The sequence below is a fragment of the Engraulis encrasicolus genome, chromosome 18 (assembly GCF_034702125.1).
Source record: "Engraulis encrasicolus isolate BLACKSEA-1 chromosome 18, IST_EnEncr_1.0, whole genome shotgun sequence".
NCBI classification, from domain to species: Eukaryota; Metazoa; Chordata; class Actinopteri; order Clupeiformes; family Engraulidae; genus Engraulis; species Engraulis encrasicolus.
In genome coordinates this window covers 28,079,323-28,090,003 of record NC_085874.1, presented here as the reverse complement: position 1 = coordinate 28,090,003, position 10,681 = coordinate 28,079,323, and the positions used below count along the sequence as shown (strand labels likewise).

At 47.5% G+C, this 10,681-nt stretch overlaps 1 protein-coding gene across 3 annotated transcripts in view; it reads right to left on the bottom strand.

The window, feature by feature from the left end:
• Nucleotides 1-388: 388 nt before the first annotated feature.
• Nucleotides 389-10,681, bottom strand: part of foxo3b (forkhead box O3b) — a 74,672-nt gene continuing 64,379 nt past the window's right edge. For 2 of the 3 annotated variants that reach the window (XM_063223379.1, XM_063223377.1), the window contains exons 3-4: nt 7,813-9,678; nt 389-6,187 (exon numbers count right to left, since the gene is read on the bottom strand). In XM_063223379.1, coding sequence (XP_063079449.1) covers nt 7,864-9,678 — 1,815 coding nt within the window. In that variant the 3' untranslated portion in view covers nt 389-6,187; nt 7,813-7,863. The remainder of the gene's footprint in view (nt 6,188-7,812; nt 9,679-10,681) is intronic. The other variant, XM_063223378.1, reaches the window with a different exon arrangement.

The following is a 10,681-nucleotide window of genomic DNA, read 5'->3' as shown; positions in this document are numbered from 1 at the left end:
AATATTTTTAGTCGTTCATTTCCAGAATTCATGCCGCTCATTCACAAATGTTACCTTTTCAATAAATACTTACCACCACCATCAAATTCTAACTTTTCATTATGACTGGGAACATCACACTTTTCATTCATGAAAAGGGGGATCTTCTCCATGGTCCACCATTTAGAATTTTAAGTAATAGACATTTTTAGCTGCAAAAATTGCTTTACTTTGGTCATACTAGTAAATATTGGTTTATTACTTAGTAAATATTCATGAAAAGCTCATATTTGGCAATACGCAGCACAGTTTCAATGAGCATGGTAGTTGCAATACCTACTCTGGCCACATCCTACACAGTGCTCAATGCAATGAGGTATGATACAGTAGGCAAGACAGGACACAGGGATGAGCTTCACCGAGCTTTATTTACATGCGCACCATTTCTTATACAAACTAGATTACAATTGAAAATGGCGTACACAGGAGAAATACCCACTAACATCAAATACAGAAGCCATACTATTGACAGGGTGTACTGTATGAGTGTTTGTGTACTGCACTGTATATGTGTGTGTGTGTGGAGCTGGGAAGTGAGAAGAAGGCAAGGATGAAAAAGGTCAAAATGTGTTGTTAGGTGTGTGGACGAGAGAAATCGTTTGCTATTGGACAGTAGAGAAGAGGTGCTCTGATGTCATCATTGTTGGTGTGTATTGACAAGCAGTAACGTCTGCATAGAGAGATCAAAGTAGACTAGGAAGTGGAGTACGTGTTAGCTTGGTAGCTAAGGGCATGAGATCTCCCCAAGCCAGATTCTGAAAGAACTCTGAGCTGAAGTAACAGGTCTGGGTACAGCAGCCGAGCTGACGATTATGGGGTCAAGAGAGATATAGTGTAACATATGATGGGGCCGACTGAGATTATGTCACTTTGCTGGGTATGGTTCAGGTCTGAATATACCATGTCTTCTTTTTTTTTAATTGAGGGGATTTTTGCCTTTATTTGTGTGACAAGACAGTGAAGATATGGACAGGAAGCGAGTGGGAGAGAGAGAGAGACGGGGAAAGGGTTGGCAAAGGACCCAGGTGCCCTACCGTTAGGCCACGGTCAGGCCCGGATATACTATGTCTTCTACCCAAAACCTACAAACTGTTTTGTGGAACTAAACATGGATCACGTGTGTGTCTATGTACGCCTGTGTGTGTATGTACTGTATGTACATAAGAATGTGTATGTGAAAAGGATCAGCATACTTGGATGTCTGATATCGGCACTGCAAAAGCAAAGTTTCGTATTCTTGGTAGTTTACTAGCTGGCAAGCACTCATGCTGCAGTCAGGTGGCGCTAGTATAGGGAGGGGTGGCCAGTCGACAAGTTGCACACCAGATAATCCACTTCCTCTTTATCTCCAAACCATGTCTGCATTTGCAATTTTGCTAAACCAATGATATCGGTGCGGAGCTAACGCGTGTATGTGAACACACAACGCATTTGAATGATCGGTTTCACGCAAGTGCGATCGTGGCCCCATGTCTGGCATAATAACATAAATCAATGTCTCCACCAGTGTTCCAGATGTGTAAGATCAAATCCCGCTCAAAAAGGTTCTCAAAAACCGCCAAAATGCACAAAATTCTGCCCAATTTCAACAAATTGCATTGATTTCTATGGGCACAAAACTGCAGGAAAAAAATACCAAATGGCCAATTTTCCCCATTTTTACCCGCAGACGGCCATCCCAAGTAGCCCAATCTGGCAACACTGATCCCTACTGACAGGCATGGCCAGAACTCCGGACTCAAAATCATCATATTAACCCCTTAAGACGCGGCCTCATACATTTGTTGTTACCAGTATGGTAATGACCAAGTCGTGGTGCATTACTAAAGGGTCTGTGTTTTGTCATAGTATTGTAGTGCTGTGGTAGTTACATTTCAATGACTATTACAGCGTGCCACTGGAGGTACGGCGCGCATTAAGGGGCTACAGGCTAGTCTGGCAATACAGGGCATGCCGTTCAAGACTGCCCAGGCCTTTTTATAGTTTCAGTCCAGCTCTGTCCGAGAGTCCCCCCCCCACACACCTCAATACATGCAATGCAATAAGTTGCCAGCTCCGAGCCTGTTTGTACCTAGCCTGATTATCATCGACTTTCAAATCTCTTCGAGACTTGGTCTGACGAAGTGCATAAAAATGAACATTTCCCAAACTGCATGGTTGACCCGCCTCCCTTGGTTTGCTAATGGTTGTTTGCTTCACGACAAAGTGGGAGGACCTGACAAGTGGCAATGCTAAAGGTGTTGCATCACTAGGAGGGCGTGGCCTGGCTAGTTTGTCCCCACCTGTTGGCCTAATCAGGGGGAGTGCGGTCATTCACTGTGTGCAATGGAGAGGTTTCCTGCTACATTTCATTGGCTGTGCTAACATACTACCGGTATGAACTCACTGGGAACATTTTGTTTATGTAATTTGATTTGCAGAGATCATTTACAGTCAAGCTTTTGCTTTTTTGGGGGGGGAAAAAATCAAACTGCCTACTGTTGTTTACTGGCGCAAATCTAGTGTTGAGTAAAAACAAACAAACAAAAACAAACAGGGAGGAAAAAATGTTTCGTTAGGAACTTGACAAATTCCACACAGCACTGGTTTGATTTGTAAGAACCCAGATTGTAAAAGCTTGCTTTGTGGTCTTGGGACAGTTCCAAAGCTGGGATGCAATTCTGGAAACCATAGTTGCTAACTTTGTTAGCTACTTTGTTGTTTGCAATGCAATTTCCCATGATAACAACCCAAGTTGTTAACTGCTAACAACTACGCTTCCGAGAAACACACCCCTGAGTTGGTCTGGGAGTGCGGCAGGTTTGGGTTGTTGGTTACGGCTATGGTGGGGTTGCTGCGGCAACAGAGTGCCATTCTACGTACCGACTCCTTACAAATATGAAAGACCAGCCACACAAAAAACATGACACTCAAATCAACAGGCGACCAACCCCCTTTGCAGGTGAACAGGCTTCAACCACAGGGAAACTACACCGATAAAAGCAAGAGCGATAACAGGTCATACATAATAGTCATACATGGACTTGACCAGATGCATTATGCATATTTACACACATGCATTCGTTTGGACGTATGCAGTACCAAGGAGCCAGGTCCCGACTGAGGACAGGGAAGAGTCGGAAAACAAAAATGAAAACGAAAACTGAACCAAATATACATCAGAAGAAGAACACACAGAGTTACTGAGATCGGAGTTACTGTCCCAGGCTAACATGTCGTCATTTGGACTGGCGAGCACATGAAAACAGTAAAGATGGGGAGCGAGAAGGAAAGAATAAAATAATAATTAAAACCTGGAAAAGCAAACAGAAAAACCAACAAAAGTAAAAAATAAAAAATCCAGGATGCTTTTTTCTGATCATCTCTTTTCCCTACTCCAAATGATTGCAGCATGTAGCTAAATATTCACAACATTGAAATATTTCTTATTCACTATGCACTTGTGTTTGTTTTTCTTAACCCCATTAAGTATTTTTGTACAACCAAATTGCGGAAATATTGAGATGGTGTCACAGAGTTGCTGAGGTGACACACGTCTCCCCCTGAGCACAGATGATGCAGTTGCATATTACATTGTGTGTGTGTGTGAGAGAGAGAGAGAGAGAGAGAGAGAGAGAGAGAGAGAGAGAGAGAGAGAGAGAGAGAGAGAGAGAGAGAGAGAGAGAGAGAGAGAGAGAGAGAGAAAATGTTTTGTTGCATGTGTGCGCAACTGTGTGTGTGTTTGTATTATTCAATATCAGGTGTTTTTTTCGTTTTAGCTTCGTCTTTTGTTTTTTTTCTGGCTGCCAGCATCCTCGCAGTGTTCAAGTAGTTTTGGCAAATGTACAAAAGATAGCTTATTGTTTCTGCTCAGTAAAAATGGCGTCCAGGAGGAGGAAGTATCTTCTGGCTGCCTGGGAGTGACTGTGTATGCTGACAGCAAACGCCAGGGACACATGGAAGCCAAATGAGCGAAGCGAAGAGAGGCGAAATTCAGTGTTCCAGGGCCTATACCCAGAAAGCTGGAGTCCAGGCTCTTCTATTAGATGATTTACCTCTTAGCTTAACCTGGGGGTTGTTTCTCGACAGTGCCTTTGCTAACGACGTTAGCCATTTTGTTCGTTCTTAAGACCAACGTTGTAACCAAGGTCTTGAGTTGGTCTTAAGTTGTTCTTAAGTTGGTCTTGCGTCTAAAGACCAACTGAAGACCAACTTAAGACCAACTCAAGAGCAACTTACGACCAACTCAAGACCGACTTAAGACGGTTAGCAACGACAAGAATCGAGAAACGGAGTCCTGGTTTACTCCTGAACCAGCTTCTTAGTATAGATGATTTACCTCTCAACCTAACCTGGTTTACTCCTGAACCAGCTTCCGAGAATACCCCTTCTTTCTGACGGCTCAACGAGGTCAACAAATCGCTGCGGCCAATCAAATCAATTGAAACATTTACGTTGTTGATTGCATTGGTCATCGCAGGCAGAAATTCACTCTTCATTAGTATAATATTAAACATGACCAAATATTTTCACTTTGCTTCACCCCTGTTCGGTTGCCTTCGCCCCACTTCGGTGCCTCATAGGAAGGAATGGCAAAGTTCGCTTCGCATATTTCGCATGTATGTGTCCCCGTTGTAACTTGAAGTGCTATCGCTAACGATAATGCTACGTCCTCACGTGCTTTGCGGGACCTTGATACAAAGCCCGTAAACCAAACGGAGGCTCAACACTGAAGGATTAGCACCTGGTATGGCCTGGTAAATGTTCACAACGCTAGGACGTACACAAGTTCAATCTTTTTTTTAAAGTTTGGCTACATTTTGTTTTACACTCACATTACCTCTAAAAGCATCGATGAGCATTCCAAGAAAATCTGGACAGATTATCACACTCTTTTTTACAGTTACATACAATATGCATTAACAATAATAACAAACTTCTTCTATAGTATTAACCTAAAATAAGGTGTTAACTTGTTCAGAACAAAACAAAAAAGGTTCGTTATTAGTTCAATTTTGAGTTTTGCGCTAATAAATGCATTCGAGGGTGGGTGGGTGGGGGGGGGGGGGGGGAGGAAAGACGAAACGCAAAAACAACACAATCAGAAGTGCACCAAGTTATCAGGACACTCAGAAGTGCAACGAGTATTGTGAGAGTCCTCCTGAGCATGCTGGTCTTCATGTTGAGCTTGTCGTCGTGTGTGTGTGTGTGTGTTTGTGAATGTGTGTTCTGGTATGTATGCACCACTTGAGTTTCCTCCATGTCCACACCCGAGAAAAAAAAGGAAGCAGGGTGATAATGGTCACACAGACATTTTAAAATCACAAACATCAGCTTCTGAGAACAACAACAACAGTCCCGAGGGGAGGAGGAGGAGGGGGGAGGTGAAACCTCCAGGAAACCACAAAGTTAAGGTAAACATCACAAAACTAGTCAACATTGTTTTTTTTTTCCTTTATCTTGAGCTCTTTTTACAGGTAGGGCTTTACATCTACGTGTACTTGTGTTTAAAGATGCACTCCGCGATCCCAGATAATTCCACAAAACGTTCTGCTCCATGCAGCAGTCCAAGAGCCGTCCACAACAGTTTGCTCAGACACAGAAAAAAACAGCTCCAATGTTCAGTCTTGGGGAGGGGGTGGAGTCATAAACCATCACATCCAATCAAAACAAAGAGTCTTAAGGAGCACGACGGGGTGGGTGATGGTTGTGATTTGACTGGCTGACAGGATAGCCAATCGCACGGACTGCATCTTTAAATCCTTCAAGCAAAGCTCCAGGTTCTTCAATGCCACCAAATGCAACAGTTTGAAGTTCGTTGTCTTTTCAGCCGTGTCTCTTCAGATCATGAGGAAGAGGCTGCAGCTCTTCCAAAGGAGTTCGCTACTGCCTGGTCCTCCTTTGTCGTCAGTGTGTTTAGACGGAATCAAAAAGCAAACAAGTGTGTGTGTGTGTGTGTGTGTGTGTGTGTGTGTGTGTGTGCGTGAGATAGGGGACGAGTCTATGGAAGGTTGTGTCTTCTGTAAACAGACTTTGGTGCTTGGTGGTGGTGATATTTTGGCAAAGGTGCTGGCATGAGTCTGAGTTGGATGGACTGCTTGTTCTGACGGTCTCTTGACTTTGTTAGCTTGTTGACTGCTTTCTTTATGCACCAAGTCTGAGTCTTCATCTGGAACAGAGAAAGACAAGAGAAGGAAAGAGACAGTCAGTCACGGGTTGGATTACAGAGGATGCAACTTGTGAATAATTTGTATCATTTTTGTATCTTTTGTGCGGATTTTGTATAATCTATCATTGAATCTGAAGTGTCCTGAGACCACGACTATGATGAAATCATAGTATAATGAACTGAAAGTGAAATTCAATTGAATTGAATAGTAAGAGGCTTTTGATAAGATTATGGTGTGACGATTCTGGATACTAGTTTGAGAATTGTGTGCTTCAGTGTATGAGACCTTGCAGTATGCACAGTATTTAAATATTGTATTACTACTTGTACTATTTTTCACTTTTTGAATTTGACATCTACAAATACCCTTTGGGCACTTTCAAACAAATTCTAACTTGTGCATGACCTGTATTTAGGTGTTTGTGTGTGTGTGTGTGTGTGTGTGTGTGTGTGTGTGTGTGTGTGTGTGTGTGTGTGTGTGTGTGTGTGTGTGTGTGTGTGTGTGCGTGTGCGTGTGTATGTGTGTGTGGAGCCTGACAGACAGACTGTGGCAGATCCCAGTGATAAGTAGTTACTTGCAAATGAGTGTCTGCTGTTGCGACTGAGTTTTCAGAGTGAGGCCCTTGTGTGATCCTGTGTGTGTGTATGTGTGTGTGTGAACCAGTGTTTGCATTATGACTGGATTCATTGTCAGTGGTGTGTGTCTGTCTCTCTGTGTGTGTGTGTGTGTGTGTGTGTGTGTGTGTGTGTGTGTGTGTGTGTGTGTGTGTGTGTGTGTGTGTGTGTGTGTGTGTGTGTGTGTGTGTGTGTGTGTGTGTGTGTGTGTGTAAATGTACAGTCTGGCGTCAGTCTGTTCCCTCGCGTGGGCAGATGCACCCACCACAACCAGGGAGGTAGACAGCGTTGACAGGGCCTAGCATAAAATCATCTGTTAGCCCCCCAACCAATACATACAATATAATGGGGTCTTAATTCTGGGCCCTCCTGTTCTCTGGGCACGGGACAGCAGACCCGTTTGCTCCCCGCCCCCACCCACCTGTCAGCGGGCCTGACCACAACCACCAGAATGTCAAAACACGGATAATAACTGATACAAAGCTGACACACTGTACAAATCAGCTGTGGGCATCATGTTGACATTACCAACAGACATCCGTCAGACATACATGCGTACAGTATATCAGATAATGTTCCTTCTGTGTGCCGTCTGCAGTGGGCGCGCCTGCCTGACACTGAAAGGTTTGATGGACAGGGGAGCTTCCATAGTGGATTGATGCTAACACAATGCAGTTGGTAATGTGCGTTCGCAGGATTTTGTTCAGAGATTTAGTACTGTATCTCAATGGCTAGACTGTGATATGTTCCCCGTCAGGTTGTTAGTCAAGGTTATTGCTATTGACAAGGTTATTATGAGGTTATTGCTATTGAATGACAAGGTTATCATAAATTTTACCAAAACCCTTTTTGAAGAGGTACATTATGAAGAGGTATGGTAAAACTAACTGAAAAGTGGGGAAAACATAAAACAGGAAAAGTACAGCATACTGTATGTGAAAAAGCTAAATCAGTCACACATTCTGAGTTCCAAAAGCAGACGCAGAGATCTCATACCATCCGACACATACCTGCCACGTGTCCACCTATGCTCCCGGTCCTGGCCAGTCTCTTCCCGCCTCTTAGCCGGGTACCCAGCTGCCAGCCTTGGTGCCGTTGAGGTTCCCGACCGCGGGGCCGAGGCCGATGAACGCGTCCAGGTTGGCCGAGACGAGCGCGTCAAAGTCCAGTCCGTCGGCGTCCATCAGGTCGCTGTGGATTATGGAGTCCACGTCGCACTCCAGGCTGCCGCTGAAGATGTCCAGGTCCAGGTCCGCGGGGAAGGCCTCGGGTCCCAGGGTGTTGGAGGGGGGCAGGCACATGCCGCCTCCGCCCCCACCCAGGCCAAGCCCCAGGCCCAGGCCCAGGCTGCTGTTGTTGGTGGTCAACCCACTGCTGCCGTTCAGGCCGTTGAAGAGGGAGGCGGTGGAGGCCTCGCTCAGCTGCATCAGCTGCTGCTTGGCGGAGGCCAGGTTGTTGGCGTCGTTGGCCTGGCTGAGGAGCCCGTTGGCGGGCGTCAGGGAGGAGCGCAGCAGGCCCTTGGCACTGTTGCCCTGCTGTTGGTTGTGGTGGTTGTGGTTGTGGTGGTGGTGGTGCTGCTGCTGCCGCTGCTGCTGGTGGTGCTGCTGAAGGTTCTGTTGATGCTGCTGCTGTTGCTGCTGCTGCTGCTGCTGCTGGAGGTGACTGTTCTGGATCTGCACCCCACTACCATTGATGCCGTTGATGCCGACGCCGCAGAAAGATGACATCATGGGGTCGTTGCGCAGCAGCAGGCCGCTGAGGGAGTTGCGGTGGCTGTGGCTGTGGCTGTGGCTGCTGCGGTTCTGCGAGGTGAGCGTGGAGCTGGCCTGCGAGATGAGCGGGTCCGACTGGGTCATGAGGACGTCGCCGCGGCTGTGCGTGCCCAGCGGGTCGCTGTTGAGCAGGTCCTGCAAGGTGGCGTTGGCGAAGCGCGCAGAGGAGGAGGAGGAGGACGCCGACGAAGAGGAGGGTGAGGAGGTGGAGGACGGGGAGAAGGAGGTGGCCTTGTTCTCCTGGATGGTCTGCATGGGCGACTGCCGCAGGGCGCCGCTCGGAGGGCTGAAGATGGAGTTGGTGAAGGTGCCGCTGACGCCGTTCACGCCCACCACGCCGTTCACACCGCTTCCCGCGTGCCCAGACGAAGACAGACCCCCGACACCGACAACACCACCGCCGGGCGAGCTGCCAGCGTTGCCGGTCTTGGAGGTGGGACCGAAAGTCAGCCCTGCCACCTTCAGGCCGGCCATGGTCACGGGCACAGGGGTGGAGGTGACGATGTCGATGTTGTCCATGATGTCGTTCAGGAGCTGGTCGGCCAGCCCGTCGTTGAGGTTCATGGTCCCGGCCAGGTCGGCCAGTCGCGGCAGCTCCCCTACGCCCGGCTTGGTCGTGGACGAGGCGGAGGAGGGCGGGGACAGGCTGCTGGGGCTGGAGTAGAGCATGGGCGACAGGGGCGGGCCCAGCTCGTCGTCCGGGACCTCGTCCAGCTCCGGATTGGCCAGGATGGGCGACAGGCGTCCGCTGAGCGTGCTGGCGTTGGAGTTGGTGCGCGAGCGGAAGTCGGTCCAGCAGGAGTCCAGCTCGTCGCTGCTGCGGGACATGGGGCTACCGGGCCACTTGCTCAGCCCGTTGGGGATCTCTCCCGAGGCCTCGGCAGCGGCCGCGGCAGCCTGCAGGGCCGCCTTCTTCTTGGCGGCGCGGCCCCGGGCGCTCTTGGTGTACTTGCTGCTGTTGTCCATGGAGACGGCGCGGCGCCGCGGCGCCTTGCCCCCGCGGCCGCCCTCGGGGTTCAGCATCCACCAGGAGCTCTTGCCCGTGCCCTCGTTCTGCACGCGGATGAAGCGGCTGTGCAGCGACAGGTTGTGCCGGATGGAGTTCTGTTCAGACAGAAGACAGGGAGAGGGGGGAGGGGGGGGAGAGGAAGAGTTAGGTCGGTATGGAGCTATTTTTGTAAACATTTCAAATATCCCAATTAAGCAGTATTACTCGTATAGTTACAAATAGCACTCCACTAGTGAGTTGAGTTGACGCACAACTCACACAATTTTCAATGCTTTTGAAGGTTCATAAGGTTTGTTATGTACTGTGGATAAAGAGAGAGGAAGGGTTATCAGGGGAATCCTGACACCCTCACACACAATCACTACATTTACATGAGATATTTAATTCCAAATTAACTCACTTTAATTCTGAATAAAGGTTAATTCTGCTTGGAAAACTTCATGTAAACACTTAACAATTCGGGATTAAATGAAGGATCATAATTTGACCAAACTATTTAATTCAGAATTATTGTTTCCAAATGAAAAACGCCATGTTTGATTTGCAGGAGGCAGTGTGTGTGAGGACTATAAAAGACTATAAGACATTAAAGGCAACATTTAGCAAATGTTGCATCAAAATAACCTAAATACTGATAAATGTTGTTTGTGAGGTGTGTGGTTGTAAGGTGTCAAGCACAAGTACAGTCCATACACAAGTATACAAGTATCAGCAATTCAAAGACAACTTTCCACCACTTTCTCTCATCTGTAGCAGTTGTCCCTTGGCTGAACTTAACGCCATCCCCCCAGTCAGTCCATTTCCCTGCACTTGAAAAGCAGCAAAGCCTCAAGGCATTTGTGTTGTTTGTGTGTTATGATAAAGACTTCCCAATGTGATTAGCACCAACAGGGCCAATCAAGCAAACAAGATCAAGAATTACTTGCGTCTTAACGTAATGGGGGACAGGCAGAGAGACAGACAGACGGACGGACTCGCAGATAAACAAAAACAAGTCTCTTACTGGCTACACTAGTGTTTCTCAACGGGGGCGGTACAGCCCCCCAGGGGGCGTTGGAGGGCTCTAGGGGGGTGTTGAGGAGGATACAGCTGAGAGGG